General features: G+C 44.7%; 2 protein-coding genes and 1 long non-coding RNA gene across 3 annotated transcripts; 1 reads left to right on the forward strand and 2 right to left on the reverse strand.

Annotated features, from left to right (window-relative positions):
• Positions 1 to 447: 447 nt before the first annotated feature.
• LOC131901809 (olfactory receptor 51G2-like) lies at positions 448 to 1,398 on the reverse strand. Its single transcript, XM_059252885.1, has one exon. It carries the CDS (start codon positions 1,396 to 1,398, stop codon positions 448 to 450), a length of 951 nt encoding a protein of 316 aa, XP_059108868.1.
• A 7,738-nt stretch (positions 1,399 to 9,136) lies between these two features.
• Positions 9,137 to 12,371, reverse strand: LOC131916280 (uncharacterized). The gene is made up of 4 exons (XR_009380526.1): positions 12,161 to 12,371; positions 11,608 to 11,752; positions 11,026 to 11,079; positions 9,137 to 9,722 (listed from the first exon to the last, which is right to left on the reverse strand). It is a non-coding gene; the product is annotated as an uncharacterized LOC131916280 (long non-coding RNA).
• Positions 11,945 to 20,382, forward strand: Trim21 (tripartite motif containing 21). The gene is made up of 7 exons (XM_059269582.1): positions 11,945 to 12,052; positions 13,354 to 13,757; positions 14,132 to 14,227; positions 16,072 to 16,302; positions 18,156 to 18,178; positions 18,739 to 18,839; positions 19,381 to 20,382. Exons 2-7 carry the CDS (start codon positions 13,362 to 13,364, stop codon positions 19,923 to 19,925), a joined length of 1,392 nt encoding a protein of 463 aa, XP_059125565.1. The 5' UTR covers positions 11,945 to 12,052; positions 13,354 to 13,361; the 3' UTR covers positions 19,926 to 20,382.
• The last annotated feature ends 1,859 nt before the right edge of the window (positions 20,383 to 22,241 follow it).

The following is a 22,241-nucleotide window of genomic DNA, read 5'->3' on the forward strand; positions in this document are numbered from 1 at the left end:
CTGCTCTTGACTACAGATATGATGCTTCAAGTTCCTGTGCTGACTTCCATTCAATTACAGACTACCTGTAAACCAAATAAAGCCTTTTCTCCCCTGTGTTGCTTTCTGTCTGGGTATTTTATCATGGTCACAGAAATGAAACTAGAACAGATTGATACCAACATTCTCTCAGTGAGATTAGCAGCCTGGGTAAGATGTTGCAGCATGTTTGAGTCTAGGGTAGTTCAGCACTGATTTAATAGAACATGGAAAGGATTATCAATGTGATACTCTGATGTGTTCAGTGTCTGAAGTCTATAATTACTGAAGCCAGGAGGGCCCCACAAAGGGTTCAACAATTAAGACAAGGTATTCGAAGGCCTCAAAAGTTGACCCATTCGCTACACCTCACCCACCTCAAGATTCATGGTGGCCCACTGAGGTCATGTGCCCGTGGGTCCTTCTGTCCTAGGAAACATCTACCCTCTTCTGCTGGAAGCGCTTTAAGAAGCCCTGACGGATCTGCTTTGACTTGATGCAATAGACGACGGGGTTCATGAAGGGTGGCACCAGGAAGTGCAGATTGGCCATAAGCACTGCCAGAGCTGGGTAGCTGTGTTTCTCCACTCGGTGCAGGACAGACAGCCCCAACTTGGGCAAATAAAAGATGAGAACAATACAGAGGTGTGAGACACACGTGTTGAGTGCCTTGAGCCGTTCTCCAGGCGATGCAATGCTCAGCACAGTCCGTAGGATCAGAGCATAGGACAGCATGATGAGGGAGGAGTCGAGGCCCAGTGAGAGGAGGATGGAGACCAGGCCAACCAAGCTGTTGATCTGAGTGTCTGAGCAAGCCAGTCCCACTAGGTCACAGTGCAGGCAGTAGCAGTGGGAGAGGACACTGATCTGGGGAAAGAGCAGACGGCGCAGAAGGATGGGTCCAGGGAGGTTAAGTAGGATGGCCCTTACCAAAACGGCAGCCCCGACTTTGGCCACTGCCGAGTGGGGAAGGATTGTGGCATAGTGCAGAGGATCCCGGATGGCAATGAAGCGATCAAAGGCCATGGCCAGTAGCACACCAGATTCCACATAGGTGAAGGCATGGATGAAAAACATCTGTGCTGCACAGAGATCAAAAGGCAGCTCCCGAATACCCAGCCAGAAGAGCCGCACCATGGTAGGGAAGGTGGAGGCACAGAGACCCAGATCAGAGGCCGCTAGCATGGACAGGAAGATGTACATGGGTTCATGTAAGGCTGGATCTGTGCGGATCAGGAACAGGATGATGCTGTTGCCCAGGATGGAAACCACACAAACGAGGTTGATAGGAATGGAAACCCAATGGTGGGAGGCTTCCAGGCCTGGAAAGCCAGTGAGGAGGAAGGTAGAGTGACCAGGAGTGCTGGAGTTGCAGAACATACTGACTCCAGGAGGAAACTGTCCACCCTGTGAGAAGGAGACATTCATTTATGTGGTCACTGAGCTGGAAAAGAAGAGCTGACTCAAAGCCCATTACCAGGTCATTAAAAAATAGCAACGAAGCCGGGCGGTGGTGGCGCATGCCTTTAATCCCAGCACTCGGGAGGCAGAGCCAGGCGGATCTCTGTGAGTTCAAGACCAGCCTGGGCTACCAAGTGAGTTCCAGGACAGGATCTCTGTGAGTTCAAGACCAGCCTGGGCTACCAAGTGAGTTCCAGGACAGGCGCAAAGCTACACAGAGAAACCCTGTCTCGAAAAACAAGAAAAAAAAAAAATAGCAACGCTCCTCCCAGGAGCTCTTGCTGAGTTTGATTTTCCTTCTCTGAATGAAGTGTTCTTGGATACATTTTCTGAATTAATTTCTGACTATTGCTAACTGCCTTTTCTTTAGCCATCAACAGCCACCTTCACTTGGCCCTGAGCAACTTCTGGTTTTCACCTGAGTGAAACCTAGAACCCTAATCATCCAGAGAGCCTTCTCAGACTGCATACTGAGGGAAGAGTAATTCTCCAAAGAAACAGGATGAGGGCTGGCAAGATAGTTCAGCTGGTCAAATTGCCTTCTGTCAAGCCTGAAGCCCAAGTTTGATCCCTGGAACCTACCCAGCAGAAGAAGAGACTCTGATTTCCACCATTGTCCACTTATTGCCACATGAGCTCATGCACACGCACACACATACACTAAGTAAGTGTAATAAATATTTTTTAAATTTGAGGATGACAATACAAACAAAACATCTGGGCTGCATCGTTCCTTAGAGGTAGGTTTTCCATCTGATATCTGCTACCAAACATGCCTGAAAGGACAGCCAACCAATGGTATGTTTGCAGAAGCGTCCCCTTAAGAGGCTGGTTGCTCTCTCTTCTGGTGCTGTTATGTACATTTTCTGTATGCCTTTCTGGGAAATGCTTTGGGGGAAGAAAAGCGGTTCTTTACTTTGATATATTTCATTTTTAATTGCTATTAATTGTTCAAATGTGTAGAGTATTTTGTGCCAATTAATGTGTACATTATATAATAATCAATTCAAGATGGCTAACATTTTACCCCTTAAACATTTTTAAATTTTTGGTTAACATGTAATAATTGTATATATTTGTGGGGAACCATGTGATATTTCAATACATATATGCAATGTATAGTGGTCAAAATTGCCTCTTCAAGACTGCTCACTGGTGACAAATTTCTCTCCTGTGAAGATGAATTGGCTTAAAAGAAGTGGCCAAGGATGGGAGGCCTTACCATTTTGGAGGGGTGGATGGGGGAGAAGCAGAAGAAGGGGTGAGAGAGGGAACTGTGGCTAGTATGTAAAATGAATAAAAAAAATTAAAAAAAAAGAAGTAGCCAAGGGTTCCTCAAAGTCTGATGGGCAAGGTGGGAATTTGCCAAATGCATTCAATTTTGCTAGTGTTTTTCCCAGTCCTCTGTCCACCTTATCCTCCACTTAAAGTTCTCAGGTATAATTCCAACCCTCCCATCAAGATAGGCTCTGGTTACAGACTCATCTAAAGAGCAGTTTTCTCTTAAACCACCCCGTTTCAGCCCTCTGACTACAAAAGCTGCTGTATGGGGTCAGCTACCTTGAAGTTCTTAGCTGGGAACAGGCGGCTGAGGCCAACAGAGCTCAAGGGCATCACGTGATGTCAGGCAAAGCAGCAGAAGCTTCCAGAATCCCAGGATTAACAAAGCTCTGCTAAAGAGCCCAGACTGAGGTGTGTGAGCTCTCCTGTTCTGACAACCTCACACACCACGTTCTCACAGCTTCTCTCCACAGAACACAACTGACCTTCCCTTCTCCACCTAGCACGGCACACTGGTCTGCACGACAGATTGAACAAAATACTAATCCTGCTGGTCTCTCCCAAAGCCACAGGCTGTTTCCTGTGGATTCGTGTAGCTTTTCCTTGGTTTTATCCATAAAACACTCAAAAAAAAACTTGTCCTTTTACTCTAGAATATATTCTCCTAATCAACTAATCTTTGAAGTATCTCTTCTCTTCAGATTCCAATGAAATTAATCATGCCAAATCAACACTTCTCTCAGTAACGAAATAGCTGTATTGTCCCATTTTCTTCAGGGTTCATGTATTTTAGTTTGTTTTCAAGTTTTCATTTAAACTAGGCTTAAAATATTCATGAAAAGTACAGTATAAATACTTAAGTTATTACATAGACAGCCAGGAATGAATGAATGAATGAATGAATAGGATCCACATTTGTTCTAGTGGCTCTGGCTTTAATGAATGTTGATGGTTCCCTGACGCACGGAGAATCAGATCTAAGCAAAATCTCCATAGTGTCCAAAAGAGGAGAGACCTTGCCCATCTTACATCTCTAATCTTTTCCATCACCTTTCCCCTAAGTACCATGAATTATTAAGATATCCATCTGCTCATCAAATTTGCTGTTTGATCATTTTAAAATATGTTGATTAGACAAGAAAGTCTGCATATCAAAAGCGTAAAGCTTGATGAATTCCCACCAAGTGAGTCTCTCCATGTAACCAAACGTTGAGGGCCAGCAGATGGCTCAGGGTAAAGGCGATTGATGGGCACGCCTGGCAAACTGAGTTCTCTCCCCAGAACCCAGGTAAAGGTGGAAGAAAAGAGCCATCTCCACAGTTATCCTCTGTAACACGAATCTTAAATAGTCTTATAATAAAAAACCCAGAGTCAGATATCAGGGTGAAAGCTGAAAGATCAGAGAAGCAGAACAGCCAGACACTAGCTTACCTCTATGAAATCCTAAGTCTAAAGAGAGTGAGTTCCTGTTTCCTCACACCTTATATACCTTTCTCTGCCCTACCATATTACTTCCTGGGATTAAAGGCATGTGTCACCACTGCCTGGCTCTGTTTCTCTCATGTAGTCCAGTGTGGCCTTGAACTCACAGAGATCCAGACGGATCTCTGCCTCCTGAGTGATAGGATTAAAGGTGTGTGCCACCACTGCCTGACCTCTATGTCTAATTTAGTGGCTGGCTCTGTCCTCCAATCCTCAGGCAAGCTTTATAGGAGTACACAATGTATCACCACAATCCTCTGATCTTCACACGTGTGCCATAGCATGCACAGCTCTCCCTCCCTCCCTCTCCCTCTCTATCATACACATACACACACACAAATAATAAATTTTTAAGTAAAAAACCAAGTGTTTTCAGAATCTCCAAGTCCAATGACTTCCAATGATTCCATCCTCCCATTATCCTGATTCATGACCAAAGATTAATGTCACAAATCTTGGAACTTTATATAATTACAGTCATACAGTGTGAACACGTAATTCATTCAACTTTATGTCACATCCACACTGCTGCATCTGCTTTGCAATTTGTTCATTCTCTTTGCGGGATGACTCCTCCATTGTGAGCATATACAACAACATGTATATGGAGTTACAGTTTAGGGAGAAGAATGTTCTCCTCAAAACAGTAAGGAGAGTGTTATCAAGACACTTGATCAAACTAAATGTGGACAGGGCAGGGGTGGTGGTAGAAAGGGGTGGATGATAGATAAAATAGATAAATGATGCATAGGTTAGGTAGATAGACAGAAAATCAATAACATAGTTAATTATGGGGACAGAAAAAATTAAATTATATTCTCTGTCTTTCCACCATTTTACTTATCCAAACTCCAGAAGACCATGAATAATGTAAAGCCTATTTTGTTTTGTTAATCAAAGAAGTCTATCACCAATAGCTATGAGTCTTGAAAGGAAATGGCCCAGCTTAGAGAAGGTTGGAGACCCCAAGATTTCTATGGCAACCAAGCATCAGTCACCAACACTCCAGGGAGTGTGAGGATTTAAGCCTCTGGCTTTGCCAGCTGGGTCCTAGGGCCAAATGGGAAGACACAGAAAAACAGGTCATAGCACTGAATCTTAAGCCTAGCAGAGACTGGCATGAACCAGAAACTCAAGTTTCCTCAAGCCATGATATTGATGTGCCTCAGCTAACGTTAGGGATAAAATTACGCTGCTCAGAAATAAGCTTGGCATAAAGCTGCCTATGCCAGGAACCTGTAACAAGGAAGTCACCGACTGCTTGCAGGGTTACCGAATTCCTCTGCCTCCTTTGCTTCCTGGCTGGCTGAAGTTTTTATTTTTTGGTAGAGAGGATGAGTGCAGGTGGGTGAAGGGATGACTTGTTCTCCACATGTCCTTCCCTACACCCCTTACCGGGATCCTTGGGAGTCTGTGACTGAAAGCTAATAACCGATTTAGGTCTGGTGCTGTCAGTGGGGCTGCAATGAGGTTGAGCAAAAAGAATGGAAACTGGAGGATCTTGTAAAACTTTCATTTGTTTACACACTTGTGATCTATACAGGAAAAATGGTTTTAAATAAATCAGATCCTTCCCTTTTTTTATTCTGTTTTGTATTAAATCTCTTTAAATGTTTTAAACACGGTCTTCAAAATCTAACCATATAAGTATTGTCTTTGCTTTTTTTTTAAGGAGCCACTGAAATCTTATATTTAACTGGTGAGGTTTAAGTCTAGAATAGGTCTAGAATATATCTAAGATGTAAGAATGTGTCTAAGATATTAAGATATAATAGCTATAGACACATAGATACTAAGATGTAATAGTTATAGACACATAGAAGAAAGGAAGGAGAGAGGGAGGGAGGGAGGGAGGGAGGGAGGGAGGAAGACAAAGACTGACACAAAAGCCTTTTACATAAATCACAAGCAGCTGTGACTATTTCATAGCCAGGCCATTGGGCCCTTCCCTTCAGTATTAACACAGCTAAATCTAAGGACATCTGAGCTTGCTACAAATGTTAAACCCCCTTAATTTCCTTGGGTGTCTTTAGTAGCATGGTTAATATGTGCATTCTATTAAAAGCATACATTTCACATTGGCATTTCAGAGGCTGGAACATGTTGACATGTAATGTATATTATAGTCTAGGCAGGCATCACAGGATTAAAGGTGCACACTCTAGGGGCTGAAGAAATGGATCAGTGATTGAGAGCTCTTGTTGCTCTTGCAGAAGACCCAGGTTAGCTTCCCCAAGCCACATGATAGGTCACAACCCTTTAAGAGTACATGTAATGTACTATATACATGCAGGAAAAACACTCACACACACAAAAATAAAATAATTAAATTAATCTAAAAACATTGTAAGTCTGTACTTTAGATCCATGGAGTCTGGGTTTGAATCCTAGCATTGCTATTTGCCATCTGTGAGTATTGGGCATGTTTTGACACCTCTTTGTCTTAAATTGCCTGATTTGTAAACAAGAAATAATAAGAGTACTTCTACCCTTGAATGGCAGTGAGGGTCTATGAGATTATCAGGAAATCATAAAGCCCTAGTAAGTGTTAATGTGACCAGTTGTTACATGGTTAATGGCCTCCTCGACAGTTAGTTTAGCAGAAGAGAGACTGTCAACTGCCCTGCTCAAACTAGTCAAAAATTGACATTTGGATGGAGGTTTAGCCAAGCAGCTGGACCTCAGACTGAGGCCGACCCCATGTTGTAGCTAACTTTGCCCTACAATAAGCTGTAGAACACCTCAGATCCTACCTGTGCCTAAAGCAGCCACTACAGGAGTCCTGAGGAACCATTCACACACCTATAGCTTTTCCCAGATTAGACCAGTTAGTCGAGAATTGAAGAACAGTATTTCCCTTCATCCTTAGTTGCCCATCTTCTCATGATAGTCCTTGGTCCAGACCACCCAGGAACAGTCAGACCTAAAGAGGGACTCACAGACCCAAGCCCTTTATGTTATAAGATCAGAAAAAGCCTTCATCCAGTCGCTATCATACCTCAGGCCACGGCTGACCCAGAGGGAAGGTGGCTGCTCTAGATGGGTATCATTCTGCTCAGTAGCAGAAATAATGATGCAGGCAGATGGTGCAAGGCTCTGGTGCCCAGTCCCCTCAGCCCAGACCTGGCACCTCATCTGTTCACTCACCACAGCTCCAGAGCCTGTGTCTCCTCTCATCTGTTCCTCTGTTAGTAAGAAGCATCTCTTGTTCTGCCCACAAAGGCCAGTACTTTATAATCTTCCTGTTAGAAGTAGAGACATAACAGGTCTGCTGGGAACCAGACGCAAATCCAAGAGATTTACGCAGCTCACCTTGCTGAGGTCCCTGAGCTCTGGGACAAGCAGCTCTGAGAGTTGGTGTGGAAGCACCAGGCAAGTGCTTGAGTAACTGATGAGTTTTCTTAGGGGCACCAGGAGGATGCTCAGACACCTCATACAGAGTGGCTACTCTTCCCGAAGACCCAACCCCATGAACTCCAGTGACAGATGGAGGCAGATGTGGGTAACTAGAGACTGGACCACACTCTGTCCTTCTGTGGAAGAGACCTTGAAGAAAGCCTGCATCTAGAGAGCATCCGTGTGGTCTTGCCAAGTTCTGCCAAAGATGAAGCAGTGTAGCCACAAACACATATCAGTGCTTTAGGCCTGGAAAACTTGGGAGAGAGGAGGAAGACATTTCTCTGCTTAACCCCAAGGTGGTACTTAAGGAATGACAGTGTTGGAAAGCAAAGCTACACTCACGAAGCAGGTTTTCTCTCTCTCTCTCCCAGCAACGCCCTTGGAAACCATCTGCTGAGTATGAGGTAGTGGAAAACTTCTGGCCTATTTATTTCTGGATCTCTCACCAAATATGTGATTATGAGCAAATGACCTCCTTGATCCTCAGTCATTATGTGTATATTGTAGGTGATGGTTGGTCTTCACAGGGTCTTCACTATGATTAAATTAGGACGTATGAGGCTGGGAGATGGTGTGGAGTGTTTCCTATTCTTCCAGAGGGCCAGATTTTGGTTCCCAGCACTCATCAGGCAGTATAACTGCCTAATAACTCTGGTTCCAGGGTATCCAACATCCTCTTCTGGCCTCCATAGGCACTTACACACATGTACACATAAACACACACACACACACACACACACACACACACACACACACATACACACACACAAATCAAATAAATCTTGTTTTTTCCAGTACTCATTAATCTTGTTTATTTCAGATCTCTTTAATTTATAAAACAACTCTGCACATTTTCTTTTAAAATGAAAACTTTTCATGTAAAAATTTTTTTCTTCTTTATTGAGAATGTTGTACATGCATATATTGTGTTTTGATCAACTATATACACCAGTTCCTCCCCTCTTCCCCCACCATTTTTCCTACCAAGTTCATGAGCTTTTTGTAAAAGCACACTAAGTCATTTCAAACTTAAATAAATTAGAATACATGAAGCTCTTGGGAAAAGACCTATAAACTTTACACACAGTCTTTTGACTTCTCCATAAGACATTAAGAGCTGGCTTTGGCGGTCCGTCAAGCCTCCTCTATAACCAACATACCACATTAACTCCCCCCCTACTCCATGGTCAGAGCTGTAAAAGATTTTTAATTTGTTTTTTATTAGGGACTATATCAAACTAATTCAGAGAGAGAGAGAGAGAGAGAGAGAGAGAGACCAGTTCTCCAGGTACACCTCAAGCAGCCAAGTTATAAGGAAAATTAATCACACATTCTTTGTACATTTGTTTACATTGTTTGATCCATAATGGGGTCTTAAGATTTGAGATCCCATCACTTCCTGGGGGAAGTAAAAGAAGGAAGTTGGGGGTTCCTGGAGGAAGTGGAATGCTATTTTGTGTGTGTGTGTGTGTGTGTATATATATATATATATACAATTCTTACGCTGATTTTTTTACTGTGCCTAGGAAAATCTGAGCAGTTTTCTAGTGATACTATTTACATTAAATAAATGGAATTTTTCAAACAAAGTAAGTGATATTCCAGCATATCTTTTTTTCCGTCTACATTGTATCTGCCAAGAGCCACCATTTTTAAACCTGTACCACTAAGCTTTTTCCAAAGCACTACCTATAACCAAGGAACTGTTTTATATCTAACAAGTCCTAATAATGGGGCTTCCCTTGGAAACCATTGGTCTGGAACGTGCATCATCAGTTAGAATAGGTGTTCAGTAGAACTGGCGTATGACCTGTTGAAAGCACAGGTATAGCACCAATTTGGAAATCCCATCTGCTGTGGTCTGAATGTCTGTGTCTTCATGGAATTCATACATTAAGATGATGATGATGATGATGATGATGATGATGACGATGATGATGACGATGACAAGAAATGAAGCTGTGGATTAGGATCCTTACAAAAAAGGATTCAAAGAGAAGGAAGGCCTCATCTTGAGAAGAGAGCAAGTAGGAGGCGGCAAATCTGCTGCTGCCTTATCTTGGGCTCCCCATTCTTCACAACTATAAAAAAGAAACATGTTTTTTATGAATTACTCAATAGTGACATTTTATTATAGGAACAGAAATCAACAAAGGCCTTACCTATGAGAGTAAAGGGTTATCTGTAGTAGAATATTACTTTAAGGTGTGTTACTTTTGTTTATGTTGCATTTGTTTAACTCTAAAGCTGTGTTACTGTGCCTGTGTAAAACACCTGATGGTTTAATAAAGAACTGAACGGCCAATGGTGAGGCAGGAGAAAGGATAGGCAGGGCTGGCAGGCAGAGAGGATAAATAGAAAGAGAAATCTGGGAGGGAGGAAGAAAGACCAAGAACAAGGAGAGGAGGACGTCAGGGGCCAGCCATCCAGCCACCCAGCCATCCAGCTACACAACCAACAACAGAGGAAGAAAGAAAGGTATACAGAAACAGAGAAAAGTAAAAGCCCTGAGGCCAAAGGTAGATGGAATAATTTAAAGTTAAAAAAGCAGGCTAGAAATTGCTCTTTGAGTTTCCATAGTTGAGATACCTTTCTGCATGTTAACGAGTAGGCTGCCAATATTCCCTTTGATTGAAACAATAAAGTTTTCCCTTTGTTTAAAAAAAGAAGAAGAAGAAGGAAAGAAAGCTGGCTAGAAATAAGCCAAGCTAAGGCCGGACATTTATAATTAAGAATAATTAAGAATAGCCTCTGTGAGTGATTTATTTGGGAGCTGGGTGGTAGGCTCTCCAAAAGAGCAGAAACAAACAACAAGAGCTATCCCATAATTCTGATGTATGATTAAAACCAGCAGCCCTCTATCACCCTCTCTTGCCCCTCCCCCACGCCCAGTGAGCCCTTCCTCTTCCTAACTGGTCCTCCTCCTCCTTCCATGTCTTTGGAGCGTCTTAGGTCACTAAATTAGAAATATGCAGAGGATGCCCTTCCTGTCCTGGCCAGAGTGGACCGATCCCTACCACCCAGGACAACTTCGGTTACTGACACACATTAAAGTCGTGGAGACTACGACTAAAACCCAAATTCCACCTTCTCACTTCACTAGCATAGCCAGTGTGCTAGACGGTAATGTCAATGGCATTATTCCTTCCCAAATAAAGACATGGGTCATTTCAACAGGAAAAAAAGGAAGACAAATATCGAAGTACCATCTGCGGATAAAGGGAATTTGGAATGATAGTTTGGATCTTCAAACAATTACTAACTACTAACGTGGGAGTTACACTGTGTTATATTAGTCAATATATGAGAACGTACCAACACAACCTTAGGGTGGGCGTGTCAACAGAAACAGAGCGCCATCTAGTGGTAAATAACAAAATGTACCTTAACTTGGGACCCAGGTTCTTTTCTGGACTCCAAAGTTGGCTTTCTCCATGCCTGCAGGAAACAGCAACAGGTCTTCAGGGGTGTGAGGCAGGGTCGTTTTCTGATGCCTACAGCTCTCTTCGTCCATTCAGATGCTTGACTCTGTGTTTCATTCTGCTTTCTGGGACTGTTTGTGTTCCTGGAATCGAATCCCACTTCGGCAGCACAACCTAGACAGTTGATGTCGCCTGGTAGCCTTTCACTCAGAAAATCTCTCTTAAATAAGACTAGATATTTCAAAGCATGGGATGTCTTTATGTTTTCTAAATATAACTAAATACTAAGGAAAATTCAACCGATGCTTTTAGCGCAGGTTCTAAGACAGTCCGCTGCCCACAAATCTCAACTCCCTTCCTTGGCACAACACCTATCTTGACATTCATAAGGAATAAATTTCTCATCTCAGACTATCTGAGAAGAGGGGAGCAAAATCGGAAGATAGAGTGATGGGAAATGAGCATAATTAAAGTACACTGTACAATTAATATATGCTAATAAGAACGGTGGCGAGATCTTTCAACCCAAATTTTAAAGAACTACCAATCTTGTGGGAAGGAATCCATTCCTGGAAGTAGTAAGCAGAATGTGATTCCTCTCCATCCAGACCTCTTCTCCCAGATGCTCCAGGTGTGAGGTGAAGACCAGTGTCAAAGACAACACACATCGATATCCTGTAGGTTACATTCTGGGAAACGAGTCACGGAGGCCTCATTGAGAAGGTAAGCGGTTCCCTCCGCCTGCGCCTGCGGCTGCGGCTGGCAGCCAGCAGCTTCTAGCACCTCTGACCTCTCTCCTCTCACTCCCCGCCCAGTCTCCGCCCTCTCTACCCCCTTCTTCCCTCTGCTGCTCAACTCCTGCTCCTCCCCTTGCTCCTCCCGCTTCCTTCTAGACTGGCTTCTGAGAGGAAATCGAAAGTGAAATTTGGAGAGCAGGACTGTGAAAGCGAAGCTGGGAGCCGGTGGCCAACGCTGAGGACCCTGGTAAGGTGAGTAAGGATGGGATCCCCGGCCCACCTAGGAGTGCTCTCTCCTCCACCCCAGACTCCAGGAGCCCCTTCCCACCAGCGCCCCCCACCCTGAACCTCCCGGTCCACCTGCTGCTTCTCCTCAGCAGAGTTCTCTAGTTGCAGCCTGGCGGGCTGTCCGCACAGGCCAGTGGAAGCTTGGCTCTGAAAGTGACTTTCCCAGTCCCCTGGAAGGGGCTTTCCTGGTGGCTGGTGCCTGAGCTGAGACTAGGGAGCTAGTAAAGGTGGGAGAAGCAGGCTGTGACCCAGCCCAGAGGTCAAGGAAAGTCCTGCCCCTTAAAGAGCCCTGATGGCAGTGAGTGCTAGCCATTTATGTGGGTTTAAGACACTCAAGAAGTTGAGACAGGTACTAGGCTTGGAGCAGCTTAGAGAAGAGCCCGGTGAGGGCTCCCCACAAATGTGTATGGATGAGTACACATATTCATATGTGTGCCTAAACATTTATATAAGAGAACGTGTGGGCACACCTACATGATGCATTTGTGCTCACATATATTTTGTATATAAGAACATATTAGGATAAATAAAAACAGCTATGTATATATGTAGATACATACATACATGCACATGCAACCCTAATGGCTGGAAATGTGTTCCTAGGTGATGTCATATCAGAATGAACACACATCTTGAAGTGTACTTACATGAACCTGAGAGGGTAGCCAATGGCACACCTAGGCTGTATGGTCCAGCCTACTGTTCATTCACCATACATGCAGCCCATCATGTTTGACCAAAATGTCTCATGTAATGAATAACTGCATAGACCTTGACTCCTAATTCCTGACTCCTGTAGTTATTGTCAAGACTAATGAAGACTGACATAAGCATGTAGCACCCAGGTGGAATATGGAGGGTCCATGATAAAAGTGGTCAATGGTCGGTACTACTACGATGAACTTCTCTGCACCATGGAGGCATGAGATGAGGGGGAGTGTGTGGTTAAAGCCGGGACGGATGTGATGAAGGTGGAGTTAGTAACAGCATTATCCCTGCCAGTGCTCTCTGACTCTTCTGGAGACAGTTTCCCTTCTGCCTGCCTGATGGGACCCGTGGGTCAGACTGTGGAGGAGGGGCCGCTTAACAGTAACCTCAGCCCGATGCTCCTCCCTTTTTTGTTTTCCCTCCCGTGTCGTTCTCTCACATTTTTTTCCTTCACATTATTTCAGGGAGCTTGGGTTTTGTCCTGCTTTTGCTCTTGTTGTGAAAACTTTCGTTTTATCTCTTCCCTTCCCCGCTCTGCACTCCTCGGGATTCTACAGCCTCAAAGATGTCTCTGGAAAAGATGTGGGATGACGTCACCTGCTGTGTCTGTCTGGATCCCATGGTGGAGCCTATGAGTATCGAATGTGGCCATAGCTTTTGCAAGGGATGCATTTCTAACGTTGGGAAAGATGGGGGCGGTTCATGTCCCCAGTGCCGGCAACGCTTTCTGCTCAGAAACCTCAGGCCCAATCGGCACATAGCCAACATGGTAGAAAACCTTAAACAAACAGCCCAGAGTGCCAAGAAGGGGACCCAGGAAGACTGCTGCATGAAGCATGGAGAGAAACTTCAGGTGTTCTGTGAGGAAGATGGGCAGGCCCTTTGCTGGGTGTGCGACCACTCTGGGAAACACCGTGACCACACCAGGGTCCCAGTTGAAGAGGCTGCTCGGATATACCAGGTGAGGCCCTATCACAAAGGCACGTGTAGGTATAAAGAAAACGATCCATGAAGAGTGCTTTATTCTTCCGAACAGTGGCTGAGAGCCCTACAGCTGAGAAGTTGGGGGATGGAGGGCTATTTTCTTCTTTCACTGAGGGGTACTTGTGCATCAAATACAAGCTTATTTCTCAGGAGCAGAGGCTACGCCAGGGGACTGCTACATGGTCATGCTTTCTCTGGCTTCCTGGTGGATTAGAAATGTAATGACCCAGATCCCATTACCCCATCAGTGTCACTCTGTTTTGTAAGACATACTAGGTTTTCCCCCAAAGTCTTCCCAGCCCCCTCCTCCACCTCTCTAGCTGAGGACTAACCTGCTACCTTTTTCTACAGGAGAAGCTCTGTGTGGCTTTAGAAAAACTGAGGAAAGGGAAAGAGTTGGCTGAAAAGCTGGAAATGGATCTTGAAATGCAAAGAATAGACTGGAAGGTAAGATCCTGAGGATGGGCTGGGTCCCGGGTCTTGACCTCAAGCAAGCATAACTGAGCCTTTCCAAGGGGTGGGAGAGTTGTTATATAGGTCCCTCCCCAAGAACCATCCACACTATATCCCTAGATAGAGAAGAATTAAGGAAGGAGGGAAGGAAGGAAGGAAGGAAGGAAGGAAGGAAGGAAGGAAGGAAGGAAGGAAGGGAAAGAAAGAAAGAAAGAAAGAAAGAAAGAAAGAAAGAAAGAAAGAAAGAAAGAAAGAAAGAAAGAAAGAGAGGAAGCTTGAAACCAGATGAGATTTCCCCCAATCTTCATAAAAATCAAGAATTACTGGAGAAAGTGTAAGAAGGTCATGCCATTCCTTCTGACCCTGTCTCAGTGGATAACAAACAGTCTTAGGCTACCAGAATCAACACTGTAGTTTCTGAGTCTGAGGTATCCTGTGAGAGAACCCCGGGGCCACTGTCGTCCCCCAGGGCTTAGAAATAGTGCATCACTGGAAATGGGAACAGGTTTTACTCTCTGTGACTTGTTGAAATAGAAAGACAAACGGACTCACATGGGCGTTACTGGGTTTTGGAAGAAAGGTTGAGAAAATGTCTGTTGGTGCCAGAAGTTGCTGAAGCTGTAGCTTACTACAGCCCTAGCTCCAGTGTGCCACTTACAGTGCTATTTCCCTGGTAGTCCCAGAAACCGTGTGCCTGCATGCATGCACATGAGAGCATGCTCTGTGCCTGGGTGTGCATGTATGCGTGTGTGCACGCATTCATTCCCAGACATAAACAAAGGGATGGGTGACCAGGGAACAGAAGCACTTCCAGCACCAAAGCCTAGGAAATTGTTATTATCTCCTGTGCCCTTTAGACATGACAGAGACTGGAGGGAACAGCCTGAGGGTTCTATGTAAGTCTGAGGTGGAGGCCCACCTGACTCAGTGGCTGCTTACTGGTGACCAGGTTATTAGTCCAAAGCCTGGTAAAGAACCAAAGCCTGTCACATTGGTGATTTGCTGGTAGAAAACAGGGTATACAGCCGGGCGGTGGTGGCGCAAGCCGGGCAGTGGTGGCACGCGCCTTTAATCCCAGCACTCGGGAGGTAGAGGCAGGTGGATCTCTGTGAGTTCAAGGCCAGCCTGGTCTCCAAAGCGAATTCCAGGAAAGGCGCAAAGCTACACAGAGAAACCTTGTCTAAAAAAAAAAAAAAGAAAGAAAGAAAGAAAGAAAGAAAGAAAGAAAGAAAGAAAGAAAGAAAGAAAGAAAACGGGGTACACATGAAACTGACAAGAGATTCAAGGGGCTCACAAGCAATCACAGACCCCAAAAGAGGAACTGGGATTAGCAAAGACTGGATCAAGCTATGGTGTCAAAACAGGTCATCAGGTGACCCTCCCAAGATGGCAGAGACTACCCCGGGGCCACTGTCGTCCCCCAGGGCTTAGAAATAGTGCATCACTGGAAATGGGAACAGGTTTTACTCTCTGTGACTTGTTGAAATAGAAAGACAAACGGACTCACATGGGCGTTACTGGGTTTTGGAAGAAAGGTTGAGAAAATGTCTGTTGGTGCCAGAAGTTGCTGAAGCTGTAGCTTACTACAGCCCTAGCTCCAGTGTGCCACTTACAGTGCTATTTCCCTGGTAGTCCCAGAAACCGTGTGCCTGCACGCATGCACATGAGAGCATGCTCTGTGCCTGGGTGTGCATGTATGCGTGTGTGCACGCATTCATTCCCAGACATAAACAAAGGGATGGGTGACCAGGGAACAGAAGCACTTCCAGCACCAAAGCCTAGGAAATTGTTATTAAAAATAAAAATGTAAAATTCCTGTCTTTCCCTTGCCACCACAGAGGAATGTGGACACACAGAAATCAAGGATTCACTCAGAGTTTGTGCACCAGAGTAGCTTGTTGGCCAAGGAAGAGCAGAGGCAGCTGCAGAAACTGGAGAAGGATGAGAGGGAGCACCTGAGACTTCTGGGGGAGAAGGAGGCTGAGCTGGCTGAGAAGAACCAGTCCCTGCAGGAGCTGATCGCAGAGCTGGAGAGGAGGATCCAGAGCTCCAAGCTTGAGCTACTGCAGGTGGGACCCATGCGCAGTACAAGGAAAAACTTGGAAGAAAACCAGAGCTATCTGGAACCACTCTTAAAGCAAGTGCTACCTCAATCTTTGATATATTCTTAAACTGAAATGTAGACCCTCCATTCTAGAACCACAGGGTGCAGATACAAGAAAAAGTGCTCCATGTAGCAACCCTGGGACAGACATCCCTGGGAAGTGCCTGCCTCAGCAGGTGCCAGGTGTGGAAGCTGGAGCATCGCACTTATCACATATCACCCGGATATATAGTATTACATATATTTTAAAGAATTAAATGAGAAAATCCATTCTAGTGCTTAGACAAGTACCCATAAGAATGTTTTTGAAAATATAATTTACAGATCTGAGCTGTGTCATTTCCCGCCAAAGTGATAGGTTTTTCTTTCCTGTGCATAGTTTCTCCATTTATAAAGCCATAGAGGGGCTGGGATACACAAGAGTGCCCCTAACATTATTCATAGCTGTTGCATTTTCATACTTTATTTCTATGAGCTACCCACATGATTTTTCACTTGTTCTGCTTCTGCAAATAGTCTCACTCTCTTCCCAAAATAAATTTAGCTTTAAAATAATTTTTTCCAAAGCATGATAGTTAAGAAATTACATATTGGTGCTACTATTTTTTCTAATTTTTCCCATAATGATAACTGCAGATTCCTAAACAGCACACAGATGGCTTATCATGGTTCAGGTAAGTGCTACTGTGATCCCATTCCATGGATGAGAAAACTAAGGAGCAGAGACATTAATAGGCTTAGTGGGAGAATCAAGTTAAATGCTGTCAGTTTAAGTAGTAAGAGGCAAAAGTTAAGATGAAACATGTACATAACTGGTTTTTTTGTTTTGTTCTGTTTTGTTTTTTAATTTATTGTGTATACAGTGTTCTGTCTTGCATGTATCCCTGCAGGCCAGAAGAGGGCAACAGATCTCATTACAGATGGTTGTGAGCCACCATGTGGTTGCTGGGAATTGAACTCAGGACCTCTGAAAGAGCAATCAGTGTTCTTAACCTCTGAGCCATCTCTCCAGCCCGTACATAACTGTTTTAAAAATCCGTGTATATTCTAAAACCATCTTGCATCCACCCGTGATATGTTAGCCGCACATTGGAACACTATGGACTAGATGATCTCTATGCTTCTTTTCTCACACTGTCCCTCGGTCAGATGCATACAGACATTTCTTTGGGGGTTTGTTCAGGAAAAGCTGATTATATTGGTTTGGTTTGGAAGGCTTTCTCTTGCCTGTCACTAATCTGGGCTCCCTGCTGCCTTTTGACTGAGTCTACAAGGCTGCCAGTTCCAACATTATGCCTGTCACTCTCTGGGGACGAATAGTCTCACTTAAACTCACTCTAAATACAGCAGAGGATTAGCCACAGCACAGGACAAAGCTTTCAACCAACTAACCCTTCCCCCCACCCAAACAACTCAAGCTCATAAATGGCAAAGAGCCTTTCTGGATATCCTACCTCAGCCATTCTCTTCCTGAAACTGCCGCTGGGCTTCAATCGGGTTGTGCTTTTATTTTCTTCTTATACCGTCTCCGTGGTCAACCCCCCTCCTCCAAGAACCTAGCCCTTCTAAATTGTTTTCTCAATCAGTCTTTAAACCCCTGGTCATATCCTAGCGACAGGCCATGTTAACTTTCTAGATATTCTACGAGCAGTCACATGTCCTTTCTGCTAAGAGCTAGTCAGAATCGTCTATGGCCCGAGGGAATGCTGCAGAGCCGACTCCAGAGAAAACATGAGTGATATCACTTGACCCCAGGAGTCAAGTCTCAGTAGTCAATCAGAAACCCCAAAATTGACTCTATGCCTCTTCTCTCCTCAGGAGGTGATGATTGTCCTGGAAAGGTAAGGAATGGGAAGCATGTGTGCACAGTTATTGAGAAATAGTTATTGCGTTAGGCACACATACACTGGGAGTGTTCCCCATGCCTCCCTGTTCTCAAAGACCTGGTCCTCTCTAAAACGTTCTCTGGCCTCAAAAAACTAGTGGACATCTCAGTTGGCGAATTGCCTGATGTAGTTAGACTATTTCATCTTTATACATTAAAGTCCTCACCAAAAAAAAAAAAAAAAAAAAAAAAAAAAGGTAATCTGAGTCTGCTGGAACTCTCTAGGTTCTTCACAGAAGATCTCACCTATTAGATGGTTGCCTATAAAATTAAATAGAAGCCACTTAGTAGTGACCTCTGGCTTTGGGAAGAGATGGAGGTTTATTTGAGTTTCCTAGAACTTGGAACTCCTGGGTAGAAGCTATTTTTTTTTTCCTTTTACATGGACATCGAATGCATGAGTATTGTAAATTTGTATTGAATTTAATTATCAGAGTCGTCCAGGAAGAAGATCACTAGGGCCTGGGGTAGAAGACAGGGGTGCCAAGTAAGATTCTCAAACCCTTCTTCCCGTAGGAGTAGATCCTTCAACCTGGACACGTTAGATGTTGCCTCCCCAGACCTGACAAGTACATGCCATGTGCCAGGGCGGAAGAAGATGCTGAGGACATGTTGGGGTGAGGTGACTTCAGGAATTGTGGGCTGGAACAGAAGGGGATAATGAGAGTGAAGAGTGGACAGTCATGGGGAGCACAGGATGGTGGCATATGGAAGAGGTAGTCATGGGGAGCACAGCATGATAGCATGTGGAAGAGGTGGTCATGGGGAGCACAGCATGGTAGCATGTGGAAGAGGTGGTCTTGGGGAGCACAGCATGGTAGCATGTGGAAGAGGTGGACAGTAATGGATAGCACAGCATGGTAGCATGTGGAAGAGGTGGTCTTGGGGAGCACAGCATGGTAGCATGTGGAAGAGGTGGACAGTAATGGATAGCACAGCATGGTAGCATGTGGAAGAGGTGTCCAGTGAGTACAGGTGGAGCAAAGACACATAGGTGAGGTTTCCTCACACATCAGAGGAAAGGCCAGAGTTGCTGTAGGTCATTTTCTCACATGGTGAGGTTCAGGGTCACACCTCACCTTTGAGTTTACATGAATCCCCTCACTACAAGCAAAGAGTTTCTGACCCTACCCAGGCTTACCTGTGATCTTTCTGCAGTGCATATTACTCTGGATCGGAACACAGCCAACTCATGGCTCATCATCCCAAAGGATCGGAGACAAGTGAGGATTGGAGATACTCGTCAGAATGTGCCTGAAAATGATGAGAGATTTAATAATTACCCCATGGTGCTAGGTGCCCAGAGATTTACCTCTGGGAAGATTTACTGGGAGGTAGATGTGACCAGCAAGGAGGCCTGGGATCTGGGGGTTTGCCGAGAATCTGTGCAGAGGAAGGGGCAGTTTTCACTCAGTACTGAGAATGGCTTCTGGACCATTTGGCTGTGGAAAAAAGACACCTATGAGGCTGGCACCAGCCCCCAGACCACCCTCCACCTTCAGGTGCCTCCATGCCAAGTTGGGATCTTTGTAGACTATGAGGCTGGCATTGTCTCCTTCTATAACATCACTGACCATGGCTCCCTCATCTACACCTTCTCGGAGTGTGCCTTTGCTGGACCTCTGCGGCCCTTCTTCAGTGTCGGTTTCAATGATGATGGAGGAAATGCCGCACCTCTAAAGCTCTGTCCACTAAAGATGTGATGAGGAGGAGCCAGTGCCTACTGACAGCGCTTTCTGGACACTGTTACCTCCTCCTTGTCATGATCAAAGTCCAATGACTACTGAAGGCCGTTTCTGGATACTGTTACTCATTCCTGTTGGTGTTCCTCGGCCGTACACTCTGCCCTTTTTGCCCATCCAGTTGAAACCCTCCCACACCCTCATCTCTTTAGAGGAGTCAGGGCCCCAGAATGAAGGCATTAGCTGGGGGCAACCGAAAGTCAATGTCAACTAACCTTCCACATGAATATTCCTAACATAGGTTCCTTATTGATTCTCTCCACTGAAACAGATTCCTCACAATGGACCCACACTCATCCAGCTCAGTCAAAACCACATTTCTGCCTCCTTTGTGTGACTTATTTTGTTTTCTTTTCTCTATTTCTTGACTGTTACCTTTGGCCAGATACCTGTCTATTCAAAAGGGCTTCCTTCTGTGTCTCAGTCCTTGTTGATAAAGCCCAAAATACGTGTCTTTAACATTGTACATCTTTTGGTTTGGGTTCGGTTTTTTTGTTACTGGAGAGTTTTTTTGGAGTTTGTTTGTTTGTTGTTTTTCCTCCCTGGAATGCCTTATGTACTTCTTCATCTGTAGACTTGGGTCAAGAATATCTTCCAGGGTGACAAACCAAAGCCAGAATAAAGTAGCAAGAGCTGAATGTAGCATGACAGTATACTCGATGTCCCCCACGATAGCCGAAGTCTAGGTGCCGTGTTAGCCTGGTCAGCGAGTTCCTGTAGTTGAATCTCACAAGGACGGGACAGCTGTGCTCAGAGGCCAACTCTTAGCAGTTTATGGGTGTGCTGTTCCCTGCTTCCATTGCCTCAAAGAACATGAAATTAGTAGCTGACCTAGAACACAAAAATATCCAGAGCTTCAGAAATACTGTAAGCAGATTTAAGATGAAGGATGGATAAATGCACAATAAGGAAAATAATTCAGCCAATAGTTCCAGAAGTTTTTCTTTACACTGTGAATGGAACCAATTAGGACCCCACAGCTGCCAGGGTCAAGAAACTGCAGCTGCTCCCTTGTTCAACTCAAATCGAAGAAACCTCTCGGCTCTAGCAGTGTGGCCTCCCAGAGACCCATGTCAACACAGAATTACAGCAGCTAAAGGTTAGCCTGGGGGTGGTATGGAAGAATCCCGGTGGGAGCAAGCACTAGGGTGAAAAGCGCCCCGTGAGTGCAACAGGTCAGAGTACCAAAGCTTACTGCCGAAGACTTACAAGAAGAAAGATGTCTACCTCAGACAGCTGAAAGAATTGTCAAACTAACTGGCTAAGAGGATGAACAGAGGACTATAGACATTCTCGATGCCTCAAATGAAGGCTTTGTGGTACCCAGTGAAGAGGCCCAGGGATGGAACTGGAAGAGTATCAACAGCTGGACCAGAAGAAAACATCTGTATTTCTTTCATTCCAAATCATGTATAACAATATGAGGTTCCCTTTTGTTACCTGTTCTTAAGAAATTCACTTTGTGGCTTTGTTTGTCTTAGAAGTACGCTTTGCCGAAGCCCCCCTCCCTTCTAAATAACTTTGAGGTCAAGCTTTGACCTTGTAGCAGAGCAGTGGTTTGTCCATTCAGGGGAACAAAGTGGCTGACCATGGGGTTCACCATGTGACTGCTGGTCACACTGTTTAGACGAAAAGTGGCTTTGGTGGAACACGTGCAGGTGGTGACACCAGTAGTGAAATATAAACACTGAACTGAACTTAGAGCTAGTGTAAAGTTGGGCAAAGAATGTTTGGAGAAATAAATACCTTGGGAGTATTTAAAATATGCTTCTGTATTTCAAAATATAAAGTGAAACCTGACAGATTTTTAATTTTTCATAAATTTTTGTAAGCATATAGTAAGTTTCATTATTATGTTTTCATGCACACATATCAATGCACTCTGCTCACATTCACCTCCAACAGTGCTGCTCCCTCATCATCCCCCATCATTCCCCCAAATAGTCCTCCCTTACCTTTCAAGGGCTTTTGTTGTTGTGGCACCTATTTTATGTGTAAGAGTGAGAAAGAAAGAGAGCTTTCCTCCCTGTTCTTTCCTCCCCTCTACAGTTCTTAAGCCCGTGAACTCAGGTTGGCCTTCCAGCAACACCCTGATCACAGTGGAGTCCATTCAGAGCATTTTAGATGTTTGGAGTTGTCTTGATGTAAGGCACTTTCTCTGACACCCAGAATGAGGCCATATCCTCTCTTGGACTTCGGATTCTGCCTTGGGATTCTTTCAGTGGTAGGGAATGTTCAGTAGCTACTCTGGGCCAGGCCCTGGAGTTGAAGACCCCA

Source organism: Peromyscus eremicus, chromosome 1 (assembly GCF_949786415.1).
Source record: "Peromyscus eremicus chromosome 1, PerEre_H2_v1, whole genome shotgun sequence".
Classification (NCBI taxonomy): domain Eukaryota; kingdom Metazoa; phylum Chordata; class Mammalia; order Rodentia; family Cricetidae; genus Peromyscus; species Peromyscus eremicus.

What these genes read in the sequence shown, in the direction of transcription:
- LOC131901809 (XM_059252885.1), bottom strand. Translation starts at nt 1,398, where the DNA reads ATGTTCTGCAACTCCAGCACTCCTGGTCACTCTACCTTCCTCCTCACT.
- Trim21 (XM_059269582.1), top strand. Translation starts at nt 13,362, where the DNA reads ATGTCTCTGGAAAAGATGTGGGATGACGTCACCTGCTGTGTCTGTCTG. An exon ending in AGGCTGCTCGGATATACCAG is followed by an intron (nt 13,758 to 14,131) that starts GTGAGGCCCTAT and finishes CTTTTTCTACAG; the next exon opens with GAGAAGCTCTGTGTGGCTTT. An exon ending in CCAAGCTTGAGCTACTGCAG is followed by an intron (nt 16,303 to 18,155) that starts GTGGGACCCATG and finishes TTCTCTCCTCAG; the next exon opens with GAGGTGATGATTGTCCTGGA.